Source organism: Colobus angolensis, unplaced genomic scaffold (genome assembly GCF_000951035.1).
Source record: "Colobus angolensis palliatus isolate OR3802 unplaced genomic scaffold, Cang.pa_1.0 Scaffold293, whole genome shotgun sequence".
Taxonomy (NCBI): Eukaryota; Metazoa; Chordata; class Mammalia; order Primates; family Cercopithecidae; genus Colobus; species Colobus angolensis.
The window spans coordinates 1,763,212-1,785,862 of record NW_012116188.1 but is presented as its reverse complement, the minus strand read 5'-3'; the positions used below and the strand labels follow the sequence as shown (position 1 = coordinate 1,785,862).

The 22,651-nt window shown below is 38.2% G+C and overlaps 1 protein-coding gene across 2 annotated transcripts in view; it reads right to left on the bottom strand.

Annotated features, from left to right (window-relative positions):
- Positions 1 to 22,651, bottom strand: part of ARMC4 (armadillo repeat containing 4) — a 197,761-nt gene that overhangs the window by 137,615 nt on the left and 37,495 nt on the right. For both annotated transcript variants that reach the window (XM_011949218.1, XM_011949217.1), the window contains exons 10-14: positions 22,147 to 22,294; positions 6,318 to 6,464; positions 5,721 to 5,930; positions 1,128 to 1,370; positions 591 to 701 (exon numbers count right to left, since the gene is read on the bottom strand). In XM_011949218.1, the coding sequence (XP_011804608.1) occupies positions 591 to 701; positions 1,128 to 1,370; positions 5,721 to 5,930; positions 6,318 to 6,464; positions 22,147 to 22,294 (859 nt within the window). The remainder of the gene's footprint in view (positions 1 to 590; positions 702 to 1,127; positions 1,371 to 5,720; positions 5,931 to 6,317; positions 6,465 to 22,146; positions 22,295 to 22,651) is intronic.

Genomic DNA, 22,651 nt, shown 5'->3' with positions numbered 1-22,651 from the left:
TATTTTAGGAGACAAAGACGCATATGTGTCTTCTAGAAACAAATTGTCACAGATGTCAAAGCAGGTTTAAGTTGTCTGTCATTACCACAGGACAATGGTTCTTAGACCTAACTGTGTATGAAAATCCAATGGGGTACTTGTTAAAAATGCAGACTGGGCACGGTGGCTCATGCCTGTAATCCCAGCACTTTGGGAGGCTGAGGAGGGAGAATCACTTGAAGCCAGGGGTTTGAGAGCAGCCTGGGCAACATACAGAGATCACTGTTTCAGAAAAAATAAAAATAAAGAACATTAGCGAGACATGGTGGTAAACGCTCTAGTGTGCGCTACTTGGGAGGCAGAGATGGGAGGATCACTTCAGCCAGGAGACTGAAGTGACAGTGAGCTATAATTGTACCATTGCCCTCCAGCCTGGGCAACAGAGCAAGACCCTATCTCTAAAAAAATAAAATTAAAACTTAAAGAAAAAATAACTAAATAAAGTGCAGATTCCGGAGTCCCATTCTCACAGAAGGAAACCACATGGTTAGAAAACTACCTTAAACTATATGAGAAAGAATGCCAACAACCGCTGGAAGAGTTCATCGCACCTGGTAAATGGCCATGGCGCAGTGCTCCTGCAGCTCCTCGTTCTCACTACTTAGGTTCTTGACAAGGTTTTCAATGATCCTTTCTGCTTTGATTGCAGCCCGGTAGTTTTCCTAGGAATAAAAACCTACGTATTTATGTGTCTAAGGCATGAATATAACTATCTGTTTACATTTAGTAATAAACATGCCAAACAAACTTTCTTAGGAAATAATCACCAAAGAAAATACATATATCTTATTGATATCCCTACATCAATAAGAGAATTAACTGAATTAATATATGTGTGTGTGTATATATATAGTGTGTAGATATATATGTCAGCATATATATGTGTGATATACATAAATGTCAGTATATATGTGAGATAACAGATACTGATTTAATTAATGTCCTATCAGTTGGATCTTCTCTTTCTCATAGAATGCTGACTTCTTAAAAAAAAATGTCCTTGAGCCATCAAGATAACCTTAAAAACAACTTTTGGACTAAAGAAAGTCAAGTTGAGAAGGCAAGGGAAGCAGAACTGGCATGAGTACCTCTGATGCACACTCTTGCAATGTCCCCACCACCGGAATTAGCATGTTTTCATGAGAAGTCTTCAGCAGCCGAGCCAACAGAGGAATGCCTCCAGCTTTGCGGATGGCTTCTTTATTCGTATGACTCTTACTGCAGCTCCACAGGGCCAGTGCCCCACAGCGAGCCACTTCCACATCTCTGGCCTCATACAGACTCGATTGGGCAGGTTTTGTGGAATCATATGCACAGTCCAGTAGAGCAACCTACAATAATAGATAAATCCAATGTTCATGGAAATCTTAAAAACAACATTTAAGTCATTCTTCAATAGCTACAGGGTTGCTTACCAAGCTCACCTCCATCAAAAACAAGAATGCTTTAAAAAATCAATTTTCATACTCCATAGCAGCCAGGGAAAGCAAACAAACAAAACCCTACAAAAAAACTTTCCTCCAGATTTGGGAGCTTATACATTTCCTTCCCACAAGAAATGTAAGCCCACCAAGATAGTATTTTCTTAACATGGCTCTAATATTTACATTAATCGTATTTGTAAACCACATCCTCAGCCCAAACATCTCAGAAAACCAGCTTCCCTAAAACCATCAGCACTTTCTAAGGAGAAATGAATGGACTATACACTCTTAAAGCCACAAGACCTGACCAGGAACAGTGGTTGATGCCTGTAATCCCAACACTTTAGGAGGCCGAGGTGGGAGGATCATTTGAGGCCAGGAATTAGAGACCAGCCTGAACAACATAGCAAGATCCTGTTTCTACAAAAAAAAAAAAAAAAAAACCGCTGGATGCACATCTGTAGTCCCAGCTACTCAGAAGGCTGAGGTGGGAGGACTGTTTGGGCCCAGGAGTTCAAGTCTGCAGTGAGTTATGATATTAACACTGCACTCCAGCCTGGGCAACAAAGCAAGATCCTGCCTCCAAAAACAAACAAACAACAACAAAAAAAAAAAAACATGAGATCTCTTTGGAGGACACAGCCTACCTCATATGCTACCGAAACCAACCAAACCAAACAGCACAACTGCTAGCATCCAGTTTTTTTCTTTACAATAACTAAAGTCACTGAAGAGCTTAAAGGAAAGGCAATTTACTACAAGAATTAAGCAGTATGTCAGGTTGCCCCACGGAAGAAGGGAAGCCAGACCTCCGTAGAGCTGTGATTGGCTGTCAGCCATCCTTGCAGGCTCACTGTCTCTATCTGGGGCTTGGGAGCAATCATCTGTGCATGTCTACTCCATTATTCTCTCCCTGAAGGTCAAATTCCACAGATACTGCCCATAACCATCAATCTCAAATTTATAAGGGAATAATAGCCCAGGCTAGGTAGAGTCTCTCATTTCCAATTCCAAGTTCCTGGGAGAGAGATCCAGTGGGACTGGCTTGAGTCAGGTGGAAACTCCTGGTCTAATTAGTTATGGCCCCAGGAAAGATGGGGATGGTGGTACAGAGGCTTCCAGGTACTGACTGCAGATGGAATAGCAACGTGGGAAAAACTCTAAGACCGTGGGATTGAACACAGATGCACAACAATAAATGATGCAGTATGGAAATGCTCAGAAAGCCCGTACCATTTGTGACTGTTTTGGAACTGTGTGGTGGTTAGGAGGTGCTCCTCACAATCTTTGCCTTCCAAAAATTTATTCCTTGATTTAACCCACTGCCACTGTGACCAGCACGACTGGCTGATTCACCAAAAAGTGGTTAAATAATTGTCTTACTTGTTTTGATAAATCTTTCTTAAATGTATGTATAGATCATAGTCATTTCAATGAATTTTTTTGTTTGTTTGTTTGTTTTTTCTTGAAATGGAGTCTTGCTTTGTCACCCAGGCTGGAGTGCAGTGGCATGATCTCAGCTCACTGCAAGCTCCACCTCCTGGGTTCACACCATTCTCCTGCCTCAGCCTCCCAAGTAGCTGGGACTACAGGTGCCCGCCACAATGCCCAGCTCATTTTTTGTATTTTTAGTACAGACAGGGTTTCACTGTGTCAGCCAGGATGGTCTCGATTTCCTGACCTCGTGATCCACCCGCCTCAGCCTCCCAAAATGCTGGGATTACAGGCATGAGCCACCGCACTCAGCCTTCAATTTTTAATGTTGGAAGTGTTGGGGTCTTCATTTAGAAGTATGGTGATACTTTTGTGACCAGAAAAATGCCATAGGAACTTAGTTCTTGTTTATATCAGTTAGTCTATTAGGAAAACTGGTTTTGTTACATCTTGTTTTGCTTAAAGTCACAATTTTTAAGAACCTGTTGATATTGAATGAAGACTTACTGTACTAGGTTCTTGAATGTGATGTATAAAACATATTTTATATTACATTATCCATTCTTATAATTTAATGGGAGTAGTGTCAGTAGACAGTCACATCAACCTACCAAATTGTTTCATTATTTAAGCAGAATAATGATAATCATAGTAATAATTACATTTTCTGTACCATTTTAATGAAAATTTTCGAACAGAAGAGCTTAAAGAACTATACAATGATTGCACACAAACCTCCCTACATCCACCACCTGGAGTCTCTAATTAACATTCTGCCACATTCGTTTTATTACATATTTCACCATCTATTCATCCATCTACCCAACCATAAGTCTATGTTATTTTTGAAACAAATACATGCATAGTGCTTTACAGATGACAAGTGAAAACACAGAATGTCTTTTGGAAAATTTCTGAACACATTTTTCAGTGTACCTATTTACATTAAAATTCATATTTACCCAACAGGTATTTATTAACCCTTTATATGGGTAAGGTACTGGGCTAAGTGCTGTGAAAGACACTAGGATGAATAAGGCCGGTCACTTAAAGTGCAGAAGTGGAAACAATACAGTAAGATAACAGCTCTGGGTGAGACACAAGATCTATTGATCCTTACTAAGAAGGTGAAAACATGTTGACTTTTTAAAGATCTTTCCTGATGATGGCAAAGGTGGTAAGCAGGATTCTGGTATTTTTCTTTTGATGCCAGCTATTGAGAAAATCATTTTTTCTGATTATAAAAGTAAGACTTAGACAAAGAAGACAAATTGGCAAATGTAGAAAAGCAGGCAGAAAAACCAGTCATCGATTCAGAGAAAACTCCTGAGAGCAATTTGTGTGCTTATTTCCAGTGGGTTTTTTTTTCTACACTGGTGGGTACATCTTTTAAAATTGGGATCATAGATAACAACAGTTTTTAATCCTGTCATGATTTTATACAATATTAAATATTATACATTTTATTCCTTGCTATTAAATATACTTTCAGGCTGGGTGCGATGGCTCATGCCTGTAATCCCAGCACTTTGGGAGGCCAAGGCAGGCAGACTGCCTGAACTCAGGAGTTCAAGACCAGCCTGACCAATATAGTGAAACCCCATCTCTACTAAAAATAAAAAAGTTGGCCGGGCTTGGTGGCGAGCATCTATAGTCTCAGCTACTCAGGGGCTGAGAGAGGAAATTGCTTGGACCCCAGAGGCAGAGGTTGCAGTGAGCCAAGATCGTGCCACTGCACGCCAGCCTGGGCGATAGAGTGAGACTCCATCCATCTCAAAATAATAATAAATAAATAAACTTTCAACACACAATAGCGATAGCTGTCTCTACAGACGTTTCTCATGGACACACTGCAGACCATTTTACTGAGCACATACTGCTAAACACCCAGGTTGTTTTCAGCTCTCAGTCTTCTAACAATGAGATGAACAAGAGCCTGCAGCTCTGGACTGTCTCCTTGGAAGACAGTTCTCCCAGTAAGGTCACATCAGAGGCCATGGGCCACTAGTAAGACTTACACATAAAAGGTAAATTGGCAAATGCAGAAAAATAGGAAGAAAAATCAGTCATGCCTTCTCCTGAGAGCAATTTTGTGTATTTATTTCTAGTGGATTTACTTTTTATACTGGTGGGTAGATCTTTAAAAAGTGGCATCGTAGGCCAGGCATGGTGGCTCATGCCTGTAATCCCAGCACTTTGAGAAGCCAAGGCAGGTGGATCATTTGAGATGATCTATCTCTACTAAAAATACAAAAATTAGCCAGGCATGGTGGCAGGTGGCTGTAATCCCAGCTGCTTGGGAGGCTGAGGCAAGAGAATTGCTTGAACTTGGGAGGCTGAGGTTCCAGTAAGCCAAGATTGCACCACTGCCCTCCAGCCTGAGCCACAGAAGTGAGACTGTCAAGAAAAAAAAAAAAAATTGCATCATAGTTGTCAACAGCTTTTAAGTTGTAAAGTTTTTGACGTTTTAAAGTTTTCAGCTTTCCACCGAGCAGCAGGTCTCACTATCTCTTAGCTCCCCTGCATCTATACATGGATGCATTCCTACCAATGTACCATAGGTGGTGACATGTTCCAAAGAGTTACATCTGCTTTAAAACTTTCCTATTTATTTGAAAAATGAGTTTGAAGATGTTTTTGTTTTGGACACTCACTAATATAAATATGCAAAAATAATTCTTAAGGACAAGTGATACAGACAGAAGGCTCCCAGAACACACTCTCGTGGCTATGGAACGTTCAGTGTGGCCAGAAGGGACAGCAAGGAGCTGTGTGCTGTGGCGGCTGGTACTCAATGACGATGATGACGTCAGGGCTACTCACCAGTTTGGTGATACCCCCGTGCTGCCTCACCACCCGCCGTGCTCTTTTAAACTTGGCGACATTTGCAATAGTCTCGGCTGCCAAACATTTCAGACTCTTGTGTGGAGAATCAAGTATATTCACCATAATTGGTAAGCCCCCAAGGTCAACAATATTACGTCTGATTTGAGGATTATCACTGATTTCCTTCAGTATTTTTAATGAACCAATCTGCATGAGAAAAAAAAAAGATGAGTGGTGAATATGTAACCCATGCTATGTTTTTAAAAATTCCGAGTCTACCTAAAATCCTTCCCCAGTTAAGTTTTTTAAGAAATAGTTTCCATTCCCAGAGGTTACACACATTCGGCATATTATCTTTCATTTCAGTAAACAATCCTCATTCAGGAAGCATGAGAGAGGAATGGAGAAGAGCAAAAGAAAGAAGAAAAGCAGAGAAAAGAGAAAGTGCAGTGAATAGAATTAGCAGGTCATCAGCAATAACAGCAGATAAAGACAAGAACCAGGCAGCGAGGAATGGCAGAAACCTAGAGCTAAGAAGAGAGCTGCAGGAAGGTGGGAACAAGACTCCGCATCCAAGGTGACAGAGCCACTCACCTTACATTTGACTTCATCAGTTTCAAGCAAATTTATTAGCACTTCCAGGCCTCCAACGTCTCTGATGGCCAACTGGCAGGTTTCTTGAGCTAAGTTGAAATCCCTCATTGAACACAACGCAATCACTGTAGCTGTCTGATTTCCTCCCTATAAAGATGCAATGCCAGAGAAAGGTTAAGTAACACCACGTTCCCATAGAAATGCACTAAGTAGTTATGAATCCATGAACTAGAAAACGTGTCTCTGAGTGGGCTAGAATTTGCTAAATGAATTGGGTGGAGCTGAAGCTTGGAAAAGCTGTACAGAGCATCATAAAACATTGTTCCAAGAGTCAACATTTAAAGACGGGCTGTCTCCTTTAAACAGCTGTAACATCAGGCAGTATCACCTATTAAAGAGAGTCATGGGGCCAGCCTTGACTCTTATCAGCTGGTTGATAAGAGTTCTGGCATCAGCACTGAAGTAGCTCATCACACACAAAAGCCAAGAAGGCTGTTCATTTTTGTAAAAGGTCCTGGTAATAGACAAGCCTTTGATCCCTGCTTCAAACATAGTACCAATGTTTTAAGGGAAGACACTTTAAATTATGTTTATTTGCACTTAGTAAGCATTATATTTCCACTATCTACTTGTATATATATAATTAGGTATACAAATAGATCATATATATAATAGATAAGGTAAACATAATCTATTTTGTAAATTTATTCATTATCTACTATCCATTATCTACTGTATAATTTTAAAATACATTTTTAAATATACAAAATATTGTACATTATGTTTATACAGAAATTTAAAATTTTAAATATATTACACATAATATATAAATATAAAAAATATAAACATAAAAATGTATATTTCTATATATAAATAGATAATACATAATAGGCTTAGAACAGATCATGGAAGTTACATGCCAGCTGTCAAACTCCCTCCTCCATAGTACGAGCTTGTGCGTGTGCAAATCTTCTTGTGAATTCAACATAAAAGGTTAATTTTTAATTTTTTAAAATTTATATATAATAGTTGTACATATTTTGGGGGTACATGTGATATTCTGATGCATGTATAAATTGTGTAGTGATCAAATCAGGATAATTGAGATATTTATCACCTTAAACACCTATCTTTTTTTTATGATGGCAACTTTACAATTTCTCTCTTCTAGCTGTTTTGAAATACATAATAAGTTATTCTTAACTATAATTTCTTTACTGTACTATAATAGGGAACTTGAACTTAAGTTATACTATCTCACTGTACTTTGTACCTCTTAGCCAATTTATCTTCATCTCTTCATACCATGTCTTATATATAATAGGGTTAGCACAGAAAATGGAATTACATACAAGCTTTCCTCCTTCATATCACACTTGTACATATATGCACACCTTCTTGTGAATTCAACACAAGGCTTTTAAAATAAGAAACCGAAATGGGATTACTAGAGGATCCCAAGTGAAGACAAAGATTTAGATGTCAGCCTTTCTTCTTACTCCTTTTAAGAAAATTTCTTCATGCCTCTAGAAATGTCCTCAACAACTGTCCCATGAAGATGTCACTGACAATTTCCATTCCCCACATGAATGCTCCCAATGGATGCACCAGGCTGTCCTGTACATTCACGATTAAGTTCAGAATGACAAGAGCCTTAATTTTACTATTTACACATAAAACAAGTCATGTTCTTACAGCTCTTAGTGTCTTTTCTGCTTCCCATCAAGGAGAAAAGTTACCACCACCAATACCACCAATTTTCATACAGTTGGTTTTAAAATAATGAAATTTAAAAATCCTTTCTTTATAACTGTCAGGTTCATAAACTCCCATGTTTGGGTGCACGTGGCTCCCATAAGCCAATACTTCAATTTCCTCTTTTAAAAAACAAAAAGCAGATATTTTATAAGCCATAAAGAAGAAGCTAGTCTGAGTGTGGAGGCATGCACCTGTAATCTCAGCTACTCAGAAGGCTGTGGTAGAGGGATCGCTTGAGCCTGGGAGTTGGAGGCTGCAGTGATCTATGATCACACCACCACACTTGAGCCTGGGCAACAGAGTGAGACTCTGTCTCTAAAAATAAATTTTTAAAAATAATGATAATACAGGAGAATCTACATGCTAACCATAATTAATTAAAGGAAATTAAATCAGCACAACAAGAAAGAACAAAGAAAATAAGAAAAACAATTCATTTGAATAAAGCTTTTTTTTTTTTTCTTTCTGAATTTAAATGGTTAAAAGAAGCCAGAAACCTCCCCAGGAGTGTCTGAAGGAGCAGAGCAGGGTTCCTATATTAAGGGTTTGGAAATCCAAACCAAGTACTTCAGCAAGAGAGGAGTTCTTTAAGCAGAGGTTTCAGACTTAAGCATGACTGGAAAGTGCAAGAAGACATGGAACAGTGTGTCATGCCTTGGTTAAGCCAAGAGCCTCCTCCCGCCCCAGGTCCACTCGGTGAAGAAGACTGTCCCGTCCTGACACTCTTAATCGTGCGTGCTGAGGACTTGCTTGACTGCTATTCTTGCATTACAATGTTTTCTTTGGTAGCAATTTTCGGGCTTATACACTCAGCATAATCTTTGTTTCCTGTTTCAAGTTGTCTTAATTTTTCTCTTCTAGACAATTTCCCCATCTTTTGAGCTTTATTTCATTACTTTTACTATAATCAATGACATAAATTCTTAAAGGCCATTTAATTGCAGCAGATGTCCCAAAGGTAAGAGTTTATAGCTTTCTGAATTATCTCTAGGCTAATTTGGAATGCAAAAGACTGACAATTTACAGTTTTCATCAAGAAGTTAGATCCTTATAGAAAAAAAATTCTGTAAATCATCAGCTTTTTTTCTGAAAATCTGGAAACATATTCATAGGCTTGAGGGATTTTTTTAGAACAGTTTTATATTAGGGAAAGTTAGTTTTTCCACATTTCAGGATTTAGTTCTACTCTTGTCACTGACCACACTCCCAAAAGGATTATAAATCTTTCAGAATGAATACCAGAGGACAAGAGCCAAAATATTCAACATACAGAGCCACAAATGTTAGCCAATTGCTATTCTTTAAATACCAGCTATGTCAAAGGATTTTTGAATGTTTGTTCCACTTTGTTCAGATGCCATAAATATCGAACTGAGAAGAAACCATGCAAATACACTCCTTTTTCAATTAAATCTCCCCTGAGAACATAATTATTTACCAATACTTATTTTCACATTTTATCACGCATTTGCATTTCTGAGGTTTTAAGAGCTGGAGAAAATACAGTAAAATATGATTTTACTAGCTTCTGAAGGGCTTCGAAAAATGCTTCCAATAAGTGTTTCCACTTCTTAAATTAATGCAATTCTTTTGCTAGTTGTCTCCCTGCCCCGTTGCTTTTCAAACATCTCCAGGCTCTGTTGGCCTTTGGATTTTTTTTTTTTTTTTTTTGCAATTGACATTCCTTCTGATGACCAGGAGACATTTGTTCATTGTTACCATTAGGTTTTAAACGTGCAGAGATTGAGTAAAAGTCGCTGTCTTTCCCTTTTCTTAAAATTTCTTTTTGAAAGACAAGACGAATTAAAGATAATTTCCTCAACTATGATTTTGCTTTATTACTTCAAATAAAATATTTGAAATAAGCAAATATTACCCCGTTTGGTATACAGAGCAATGCCCCTCCCTTACCGTTGATAAGGAAGAAATAAACATTTGCTAAGTTGAAATGAGCAATGCATTTAAGAGTAAAACAGGAAGTGAGCTGCCTCAAATCACTTTTGTGTTATTTCATTCAACAAATGCGCTGCATGCTTCCTATTTGCCATGCTGAATGGTCGGCACTAGAGACACACCAGTTTACAAAAACAGACACTGCCCTTGCCTTCATGAAGCTTATAATGTAGTGGAGGAGAAAGTTTTTAAACTTTTTTAAGCTCACCCAAATAAACAGAAACTATAAACCTGAGAACTGCTACATGGGACAGGGGCATGGAGCTGTGGACCCACATCACAGGGAACTTTGACCTAACTTGGAGCATCATCCACCAGGAAAGAACATCCGAGCCGAGATCTGGACAGAAAATAGGTGATTTCCCAGGCAGAGAAGGAGGGGATGTGATGAAATGTCCACCAGTCAGAGCAGACAGTATATGCAAAAACCCGGGGGAGTAGAGCATGGCATGTTTAGTACCTAAAGAAGGCCAGAGCCCAGGGTGGGAGCGTGGTGCAAGATGAGCTGAAAACCAGCTGGGCTACTGAGCCCAGAGTCTGGGCTGAGAATGTTCATCTTTATTTCAAGATTGGCCAATGTAATTTACAATGATGCCATTTATAAAAGATCACTCGGGCTGCAGAGGCCGTTGGTTGGAGGGGGCAAGCATGGATGGATGCAGTCAGGTTACCGCAGTGATCAGAGAATAGAAGATAACTTGGAGTAGGAGGGGAGGGTGACTCATCCCGTATCATAAAGAAACTTTTGAAAGGTTTTTATCAACTTGGTTCAGGAAAGGACGCTATAAGTGTAGATGAAACTCCAACTCTGTTGGGCAACAAGCTTGCAGGGTCATCATTGGAAGTTATTATCAGAGTCCCACATGACCACAGTGAGACAGGAAAGCAGGTAGAGAATGTGGAGGATGATCAGGACCAGAGGCCTCTTCTTCTATCCCTACCCCACACGGCTTCTCCATCTGCAATCAAGAAGCAGCCGGTGAGACTTGGAGAGGCGGCACAATTATCACATGGCCATGCCGCTGGCTTTGAACATTCTCAGCATTTTTTCCTTCAAACATGCCACTGAGAGCAAGAAAAGCGAACCCCTGCCAGTAACTGCTCATTAACGATCACAGAGGACCTGGTGCCCAGCATGAAGGTTGGCTTAGAGATAACTCTTCTTCTCCTGGGATTAGACATGGTACAAGGTGGGTGCTCATAGTGAGTAGTGGTAGACAAACATGTGAGTCAAAGCAGAAAAATACACTGCTTTTCTTCTGTTTATTTGCAAGTCTATTTTATACTGATGACTTAGCACTCAAAAACCTAAGACTCAACAGAACCCCGAGGAGAAAGAGAAAATACTGTTTCCAGAAGAAAAATATACAAATATCCTTAAATAAATTAGACTCAGGTTGTTGTATTACAAGCTGCTAAGAATGTTTTATCAGGAATGGGTAAGGAACAATGCAAGGAGGTTACATACATTCTTTTAATTGTATTTATTTATTTATTTTCAGACAGAGTCTTCTCTGTCATGCAGGTTGGAGTGCAATGGTGTGATCTTGGCTCACTGTAACCTCCATCTCCCAGGTTCAGGAGATCCTCCTGCCTTAGCCTCCCAAGTAGCTAGTACTACAGGCATGTACCACCATGCCTGACACATATGCATTCTTTTTAATTTGCTATGGAACATTTACAGGAATTGACAGTTATTGGAATGCTGTAGTAGTCATTGCAATGCAGAAAAATTTATAGCAAATATAATTATCTTACTAAAAAGATTCAGAAGGATGAGCTGAATAATTATGATAATTAATAAAAATAGTTCAATGAAGTGACTGGATACAAGAGCAGCACTTTAAAGTGGTATTTATACACTAACAATAACAAATCAAAATGTTTAACTTGAAAAAAGTTCCCATGTTGAGATTAGCAAAATAATAATAAAAATATCTATGACTAAATCTCATAGCAAATGTTTTAGATACACATGAAAAAAAGCTATTAAGTATTATTAAATTATGTAAAAGATTAAATGGATGAATGGTCATACCACGTGCCTAAACAGGATAATTCAACATTATTTAAATTGCAGTTAATCCAAAAATAATTTATAAATTCATGTAAACCAACCAAAATGCCCACAGAATTCTGGGGTTTTGTTAACATGATTTTCAACTCATTCTAAGATGATCTAAAATGAAAAATCAAAAAAAAAATAAGTTTTAAAAATGTTAAGGTACCTATCTGGTCTACCAAATATCAAAATATACCAAAGCTGTAGTAATTAAAACAGCATGTAACTAGCATGGGAACGTCCAAATAAGTTAACGCAGAGAAAGATCCAGAAACAAACTCTCACGTGTGAGATTGCAGAATTTGATGAAGGTGGTATCCCAGATTATTGGAGGGAAGAGCAGATAGGCCAATAATCTGTATTGATACAGCTGACTGTCCCTCTAGAGAAAAAGAAGTGAAGTTAGATGCTTACCTTCTATTATACATGAAGTGAATTCCAGGATTAATAATTTGAACTTTAAAAAAAGCTATAAAAGTAACAGAGGGAACTAGGAAGTATTTTTGTCTTCTTGGAATGGCTTCAGAAAAAACCTTCCTAGTTCCTAAGAAACAAAACCTATAAGCCATGAAGAAATAGAAGACACTTACTAATGTACAAAAGAGTAGACAAAAAGACATCCAGCTGGGCGCAGTGGCTCACATCTGTAATCCCAGCGCTTTGGGAGGCCAAAGCAGGTGGATCATCTGAGGTGAAGAGTTCAAGACCAGCCTGACCAATATGGTGAAACCTCATCTCTACTAAAAATACAAAAATTAGCCAGGTGTAGTGGCATGCTCCTGTAGTTCCAGCTACTTGGGAGGGTGAGACAGGAGAATTGCTTGAACTGGGGAGGCAGAGGTTGCAGTGAGCCAAGATCGTGCCATGCACTCCAGCCTGAGCAACAGAGTGAGACTCCATCTCAAAAAAGTAAATAAATAAAAAATAAAAAAAGACATCTGACACACTAAGAGAAAATAAATATCTGCAATTAGTATAACAGCTACAGGATTAATCTGCATCATCAAGAATTAAAAAGACAAACAACCACACAGAAAAATAGGCAAAGGACATAATACAATGGCTATTTGACATATAAAAAAATTGTTAACCTCACTAGTAACTAGAAATATGAAAATTCAAACAAGGTACGTTTTGCCCCGTGAGAATTGTCCAAAATAAAAAATAACAAAAAGACTACACATCGATGAGAATTTACAACAATGGATTCCAATCCTGTATTAACAACTTTTTTTTTTTTTTTTTTTTTTTTTACTTTAAGTTCCAGGATACATGTGCAGAACGTGAAGGTTTGTTACATAGGTAAACGTGTGCCATGTGGTTTGCTGCACCTATCAACCCATCACCTAGATTTTCAGCCCCGCATGCATCAGTTGTTTGTCCTAATGCTCCCCCGTCCCCTTGGCCACCTCCCCTGACAGGCCCCGGTGTTTGTTGTTCCCCTCCCTGCGTCCACGTGTTCTCATTGTAGATGAACAGTTTCATTACCATGGGGAGATTTAAAAGTCTATCAATGCCTAGACTCCACCCTGAACCAATTCAATCAAAACTTCCAAAATTGGTACCTGGGCATCAGGGTCTTTTGTTTATTTGCTCCTTCATTTAACAGCCCTGGCTAATATCACTCTGAGGTTGAAGGTCTAAGGTTGAAAACTATTGGTATGTTACTGGTAGAGTGTAAATTGATAGTTGCTTTCTGTAAGGAACTATGAAACTTTTTCTTACATAAACTAAGTTCGTTTTGTTTATTACTCTTCATTATTTCTCTTTAAATTGAAAATTTTTTAATGGAAGTCGTCTCAAATTGTAGTGTGCATATATTATTTTTCTCTTTGTTTTAAACAGCTTTATTGACATATAATTGATATAAAAAACTGCACATCTTTAATGTATACAATTTGATGAGTTTCGATATATGCATATACATCCAACACCTGTGAAATCATTACTACAATGAAAGTAATAAATGTATCCATCAGCTGAAAACATGTCCTTTGTCTCTGCCTTTCTTGTGGTAAGAACACTTCATATGAGATTTACTTCTTAAATGTTTTAAGTGCACAATATATATTGTTAACTATAGGTACTATGTTGTACAGCAGATATCTAGAACTTATTCATCTTTCATAAATGAAATTTTATACCCAGTGAACAATTACATGAAACTGCCTTAGCTATTACACTTCATTCCAATCAAAAATCTTATAACTATCTTGGCATGTGTATAGAGCTCCCTATTAGTGCTATCAAAAATGTAAATGTGCATTCTCTTTGACCCAAGGAATTCCATTTCAAAGAATCCATCCTATAGAAATAATGTATATATCCAAAGAATATGTAAAAATATTAGCTGCAGTATTGTTTGTAGTAACAAAAACTGATTTGAGTGACAACTTAAATGTTATCAATAAGGCAATTGTTCAGTAACTTAATGATATACACCTTTAATGAAATACTATGTAGTAATTAAAAGGAATGAGGCAGATATGAAAGATCACCAAGACAGAATATTAAATACAAAAAGCAAAATGTAGAATAAGAAATAGTAGGATTTCATTTATGTATATAAATATGTATATAAACAGAGAAACATCTAGAAGGGAGCTTTCACTTTGCATGGTTTGAAGTTTCACATTGAGCCTATGTGAGTGTGTTATTTGTATAATATTTAAAGATTTTAAACACAGAAGGGAGTAAGGGAAACAGGGGGAGAATACCACGTTCTTCTGCTATGCCCTGTGTCACAGAAACATCAGCAGCCACAGCAGACAGCCACACCCGCCCAGGGAGCAAGAGCCGGGAAAAACCACAGCCCTCCAACAGAAATCTCAAAGGCCAATGGACCAAAAAGGGACATGGAATTCAGTAATTTTCCTGCTACTATGCAATTTTAAATAATGATGACAATAGATGCATATAAAGATGTAAAATGAAAAATCATTTATACCAAATCTTATGCCTCTTATTCACTCCTTAACTCATATATTTAGAAATTCTTCAGCATGCAGACGCTGTAACAGGCCATGAGCGTGTGTTTTTGAAACAGAAAGCAAAGCAGCCTAGCACATTATAGAAACTGGGAACTAGCCAGTACTACTCTTCTCCAATCTACTTAGCTTTCTCAAATGTATTTTAGGAGAAAAGCGTATTTTAAGGAACTAAAGTAAGTGTTGCTGCAAATACATGGGGCAAGAAATTCCCTGAAAAGTTCTACTACATAAAACTGCCTTAGATATCACAGTTCATTCCAATCAAAAATCTTATAAATAACTAGATGGGTATGTGTATCGTATCATTATGCTCTAGCTGTGCTGGCTCATAGCAAACGTTCATGAATAAACACATGAGTGAATGAATGAATGAATGAATGAGTTAAAGCTTAAGGGAACTCCCCTGAGATTTTTAATATTGTCATTTTTCAGTCGGTAAGTTGATGTGGTAGCATAGAGCTAGCTAGTGGTCATATAAACTGTTAGGAGTCAGTAGCATTGTATTATCATACTGATCTAATTGTCTTTACTCTGCTTTTTCTCCACACGTATTTATTTGTGACTGCCAAGAGGCAAGGAAAGTTTAAAGCTCAAAAATGTAAATACAGATTTCCCTTTAGGAAAGACAGAGAGGAGTCTCCATTTCTTCCACAATCTCCTTTATAACAAAAATAAAAGATGACAAATTCTTTTGTGAGCAATATAAGCACACAAGTAACACACATTACCAGTAATCCAAATACTTTAAATGGATTCACTTCTTATACTACAATATTTATGAAAGCATAAATGCAGATTCTGAGTAGACTTTTTTTAGCTGACAGAATTTAAATATGTTATGATTTCAAACAGGCAATTTAAAAAAAATAGTCACAAAAGTTGTCCTATTCGTTTGTCACTGACTTTTTTAAGAAAGTCAACCCACATCAATGTAGCAACACATGTACTAAGTTAAAGAATGTTCCTCAGGAACATGGTACTCATTTGCCTTTCTAACTACTGGAGTTGATTTGAGTGGATGAACAGTGACCATTGTTTTCCATTTTCGAAATACTCTAACAAGAATAGCTCTGCGTCATCACATTCTTTTCCATCTTTTTTTAAGTAAAAACTTAGCAAAAGAGCACAGTCTAATATGGCCTTCCAAACGTGAATACTGAGTTCCTTTATGGGAAGGGCTCCCTGTTGACTCTTACTCGAATGAAGAAATCCAAACAAGAGAAAAGACAGGAAGGTACAACAGCAAGTTCTGCAGGCCTCCTGGGTCCTGAATTTCTTGACAGTGGAACAGAACAACTAGGCAATGGGCAATAAAGATAGAAGCCTGGACTCCGTCCCAGCCCGCAGCTGCCTTCTGTGTGGCCTGGAGCAAAGAATTTCTCAGCTTTTCCACCAATGAAACAAGGATCAAACTACCTGCCACTCCATACCCAAAACTCAAGTAATGGGAAAGGAATTTAATTAACTGTAATTGATTGCAAAGCACATCAAATTCCTACAACAAAAACTCATACAACTTCCAATTACCACTCGAAAGAACTCTTTAACCAATTAAAGTGTGTGTGTGTGTGTGTGTGTTTTTAATCAGTTTATGTAAGATCATTAAGGAGCTGAGCCTCACAAATGCAGTCTTTAACAAAGGTTTTCAAGTCTGAGAAATGTCCTTGCCAAGAATCCACCTCCAGAGAAGAAACCCAAAACCTGCCAGGGAGAGAGCTCTGGGGTGTCCCTTCTGAAGCTGGCAGCCCAGTGGCATTTCTGATGTGAATGTCTTTGAAATGTCACTCTGGAATACAGTATTGACCGCTGCTAAGCTGGGATCCACCAGGCCTCTTCACTTTTCATGGCCTGAAAATTCTCAATTTGTGGTATCAGAGCAGAAGCATGGCAAGCAATCTGGCTCATGTGAAAGGTGAAATCAATGCCAGTGTTTGATGAATTTGATGATACAGAACGAACAAATTAGGTTACCCCTCACCAATCCATTGTGGGTCAGGGAAAAGGATGAATGTGTGGTAATGCCCATCCTTTCTACCAATGTAACCCCATTGTCACTGTCTTCTCGTCCCTTCCCATCAGATTCACTTGGCATATCACCTGCTGCTGGATTCATCTTTCCAAATCAATGCTTTCATCATCCTTTTCCCCACTCTCCCACCTGGACTCTAATCAAAATCCCAGGTGCAGAAGCTGGCTTCCCACAGGGAGGAGGTACACATGGAGAAATGGCCCTGGGAATGAGCCCTAGAGGCATCCATCATTGCAGCAAGTACTCAGGAATAAGACCAGCTGAATGAAGCACTTCAAAGTATGGGCAGATATCCAACTGTGCTTGCCAATATAACCCTTGTTGAACCTAGAGCTGGTGCCTGGATAATACGGGCATCTTACCCTCTAGTGACAGCTCTAGGAAATATCTTCAAGGGAAAGAAAGCATAGTTCTAGGCCCAGTCTCTGATACGCCTCTAAACTACCAAAAGCTGACTAATCAACCACGTTCTCGGCATTATCTAGTCTTCTCAATGTTTTCTTGGTTTTACTGATCCTATAGTGTTAAATACCATACCCACGCCACCTTTAATCCACATTGAAATGGATTTCAACATGTTTTTGACCTTGGGTCCAGAAATTCTTTTTCATTATAACATGTATAAAATGCAAATCTACTTATAATTATGACCTTTCAATATTTTACCCCACTCTACTGAAGAATACCCATTTGCATGAATTTATAACATATAGTACTTGTGACTAATATTAATTTCCACATTTCCAAACAAAGAAAATATCCTACATCCCTTCTCCTATTTCACAAAGGGGCTCTCCACATACCTTATTTAGAAATGAGCACGATTTCACTGAAGTGTTAGAGAGACTCATAGATTTAGTATGGAGCAGAGACATTAACAAACCATCTCCTTTAGTCGCTCGAGTTGATCAAAAGCAAGACATTTTCCTTGCAAGATTTTAAAACAATTTTGGCCAGGGAAGAAAATAATATCCATATAAAGTCAGCAAATACAGCAATCAACTAGTATGTCTACAAGAAAGACGGCAGTAACAGGAAGAGACAGGGATGCAAGAAAAGTGGGAAAGAAGTCAGCAGCAGAAGGAAGGACAGGCTCAGAGGCAGGAAGAACTGCTTTCAGGGGGCTGAGAGTGAAAACAGCAAAGCCCTGCCACTAATGAACCTCGTCCTCTCCCTTTCGCACCATCAGGGCAGAGGTGGGGAGGCGAGTTTGTGCCCATTAGCAAGATGCCGTGCAAGATACAGCAATAAATTTGATGTGGTCTCTCTACTCAAGCAGTAGGTATTAAGGCAGACAACCTGAACCATTAGGATAGCAGAAGACAGAACATAAGTGCTTATCAGTAAAGTAGCTGAAAAGGGGGTTCATTGCTTCCTTTAGAATTAGGGTACAGCATCATCAGCTATGGGGGAGAAAAGCTGGAAGGTTGGTGAGTAAAAATATGATACATTCATTAATTTAAAAATTAAATTGTGTTCAAAAATTCCAGATGAAAAGAATATATACATATATAAAACTTGCAGGTTGAAATTAACATATGTCAAACCAAATAATGAAATACAAACTCTATTTATGTGCCAAGATATGAGCTCATAGCTCTGGACGAAGAATAAGCTATAGTTCATTGACCTCTTTGGGTATTAATGAGCTCATTAAATCTTTTTTTTTTTCCAACAATCACAGACATTACTCTGCTTGGAAAATGGTAAATAGAAAGTCAGGTCAACATGAACATTTCTTAAATCTACATTTAAGCCATAATTTCATAAATTAAAATGTCAGGTGTATTTATTTTGAGATTACCTAGAGATATTCAATTTTGCATTTCATAGACTTTTAATATCGTTTTGTGTCTCCATATAAAATATTTATCTGTGTCAAAAACCTTGAAATCATTTATAGATATGCTTTTCCTTTTATTGGCTATGTGAAGAATATTTACCTGTGGGAACTATAAGAATTCCAGGCAATTTACTGTCTGGCCAAGAGTATCACATTTGCACATGATTTATTGATGAATAACTTGTGCAAATTTAAGTAGCACTTCATCAATAAATGTTTTCTTTAGCTGTACTGGGACAGGAATAGTGCATCTCTTTTTGGCCTAATGCTACATGGACTTATCCTAAATAGTTGAAAAACTCAAGACAGTTATCCAGTAATTAGGCTATTATGAGAAACTCTCTTTGCCATGTTCACTGGGAGGATATTATTGAGGCTGTTCACTCTCTCACTCCATGCCTGCCCCATTAAATCCTAAGGGAGAAAATTCTTTCTGCTCTTAGCACCAGGATCAGTTATACTCATTGGCAACTGGTTTGTTTTTATTTTAAGATGCTGAGAGACTTTCCCTCCCTGTACTAACTCACGCTATTTCCCTCCTTTTATTGGTTGCTAGAGAACTGAAAGTTGAAGGCCACCTGCACAAGTCAGTTAAGCCTCCATGCCACACATTTTCTACAGTAATAATAAGCAATAGAAATGATTATCATTGCCAACAGTTACTAAGTACTTTGTGCTAAGCACTTTACATGTGTTATATTTCATTTAACATTCTTAGTAATCCTAATATAAGAGAACTTTTATTTTTCCATCTTCACCAATGAGGAAACTGAAGCTTAGAGGGGTTAGTCAACTCACCCAAGGCCACTGAGTAAGCGGCAGAATTTCAACTCCAACTGGCCTTTCCAACGTCAAAGATCATGCTTCTAATTACTCTGGTATTCTGCTTCCTGATCCATCTTTTGTTTCTGCCATTTTGACTCTTGTTTCCTTTTGCTAATGAAATAAAGATAATGGACCAGGACTCTTGGGAAAAACTCAAGACTCTCTTAATTCATCTTCTGAAAGGCTCTGTCTTGGATGGGCGTAGAGGCTCATGCCTGTAATCCCAGCACTTTGGGAGGCCAAGGCGGGAAGATTGCTTGAGGCTAGGAGTTCAAGAGCAGCCTGGGAAAAAGAAAAGGAAAGAGGAGAGGAGAGGAGAGGGGAAGGGAGGGGAGGGGAGGGGAGGGGAAAACAGGAGAGGGGAGAGGAAGACAGGGAAAGGGAAGAGGGGAGGAAGAAGGAAAGGAAAGGGAAAGGGGAAGGGGAAGGGGAAGGGGAAGGGAAGGGAAAAGTCAGGAAGTCTAAGCCCCAATGGCCCTGTCTAGAGCTGCCCACCACAGAGAGAGTTGTGTTGGCAAAGTTCTCCACTGCCAGTTCTTTTTTTTTCCCCCTAGATAACATGCTTTTTGAGAGTCTAGGAGAGGCACTCACAGAAGGCCCTGCGGTTCAGTAAAGATGCAGAGGCACTGTTGCAAGCGTGTCCTAAATGTCCCAAAGCTGGACATGGTTGCCGTGTGTGCCAGGCTGGACCGCTGTATTGAACTATGTGGTTTGTGCACAAATACTCCTGCCAAAGGGGAGTGCAGGAGCATGTGGCCTGAATCTAGCTTGTGCTCCATGCTGGTGTTTCCAAATTCCCGACAGGTTAATCTTCAAGATTCAGGAATATGCAATCAAAATTCCTAGAAATTTTCATGAGTTCCCAAAATTATATTATTCTGTATTTTTCCTAACATTTCATTACATATCTTTCAATAATAATGAATGCCTATAATAATACTGAATCATTTCTATTATAATAAACATTGAATCATTTTTTGTGGTAGAGTTATGCTAAAAGTTTCAGAGGTTTTCTGTAAAAAAAACTTATGTAATAAATGCATGATTTATTATTATGAGCCATAATATATGACATAATTATATACTGCAACAACATGTAAAAACAATGTGCACCTGATACAGAAATTTCATAATACAAAACACTAAATGAGGGAAATATTAACCCAAAATAAATGCCAATAAAAAACATTTTAAAAATTGACAGATGCCATAAAAATACTTACTATTTATAAAGTATCATGCTTAAAATGAAATTTTAAAACTCACAAAATATTAACTGTTCTGTCCAATAGTCTAGAGGTTTGTTTCATGACAATTAGTCCAGACTAAAAAAAATAATTTTCATTTTGCATTGATGTTGGTCAAATCATTAGGAGCCTGCCAAAAGGATCTCCAAGTTGAGCATTAGGGCTTGTTTCGTATAAGGTCATGTCCTTTTTGAAATATGAAAATATTATTTATTTTTAATTGACAAAAAATAATTGTATATTTTTGTGGGGTACAATGTGATGTTTTGATAAATGTTTATATTGTGCAATGATTAAATCAAGCAAAGCCATTGGCAAATGCCCTTGGGTGATTTGACCAAGGACATGGAAAAGCAGAAAGAAAACATGAGTTGAGTCGAATGCTTTTTCACAAATACTTCTGGATGTCAGCTTTACACAAGGCCTAGATATCATCAATACGTGCTATCTGACGTCAGAAATGAATATTAATCTGGGTTTTGGCAAGCCATTCCCCTTGCCCTCCTGCAAATTCAAATACTTAAATATATGATGTGGGCCAATTATTACGTAAAATGTTCTCATAAATGCTATCTGACTTGAGAGAAATTAAAATGGACCAATCCACACTATAAGCACCCACAATGTCTCAGAAACCATGCTATGTTTCAAGTGTGTTTTATTAAACACTTTATAATAGTCCTGTAGTACAGGTATATTAATTTTATTCCATAGGTTGAGAAAATTAGGGCTCAAAACTGTAACATTTCAACAGCTACGTTACTAGTAAGTGAAACAGCCTGGAGTTTAACCAAAGTCCAGCTTTAAAAATCCGTGTTATTTCTTCCACACCATACTACAAATCATCAAATGGCAGCAAGTCACAGTGTCAGTTGTTTACCATCCCCACTCCCCAGCCAGGAGAGAGGGTTGGTACCAAGTAGCCTGGTTGCTCCATGAGGATGAATCTTGCATCCTCAGGGTAATAAGACCTTGCCCTGCACACCCTTAGATAAAACAACAGGAATGCTTACTACTCTTATTTGAAAGAAACATAAAGTAAAAACTTGGAAGCAGCATATACATCTTTGGGAAAGTATTTTAAATGAACGTTGCAAACATACTACCATAGGCCTTTCTTACCTTTAAATATTTCACCAGCTTCTGAATTTGCCAATATTCTGATGGCAAATCTGCACTTGCTTCCTGACGATGGTCAGGTGGCTCTTCATCTTCCTCACTTTCTGAGGAGCTATCACTAATAATTTCCTCTATCTTTTCAGCACTCTTTCTAAGAACAATAACAACATACATACACATGTAAGCTACAGTGTGGAGATGGTTATAATCACATTTAGGCAACATGGGCACAAGCAATGGATCAGATACCAACACCTTCTGAGTTCTAGTAAATCTCTATTAAGATCTACATGAGGCCAGGTTCAGTGGCTCATGCCTATAATCCCAGCACTTTGGGAGGCTGAGGTGGGAGGATTACTTGAGGCCAAGAGTTCAACACCAGCCTGGACAACATAGCAAGGCTCTGTCTCTACCAAAAAAACAAAAAAACAAAAAAAAACCTTAATTAGCCAGACATGGTGGTGCATGCCTGTAATCCCAGCTACTCAGGAGGTTTGACGCTGGAGGA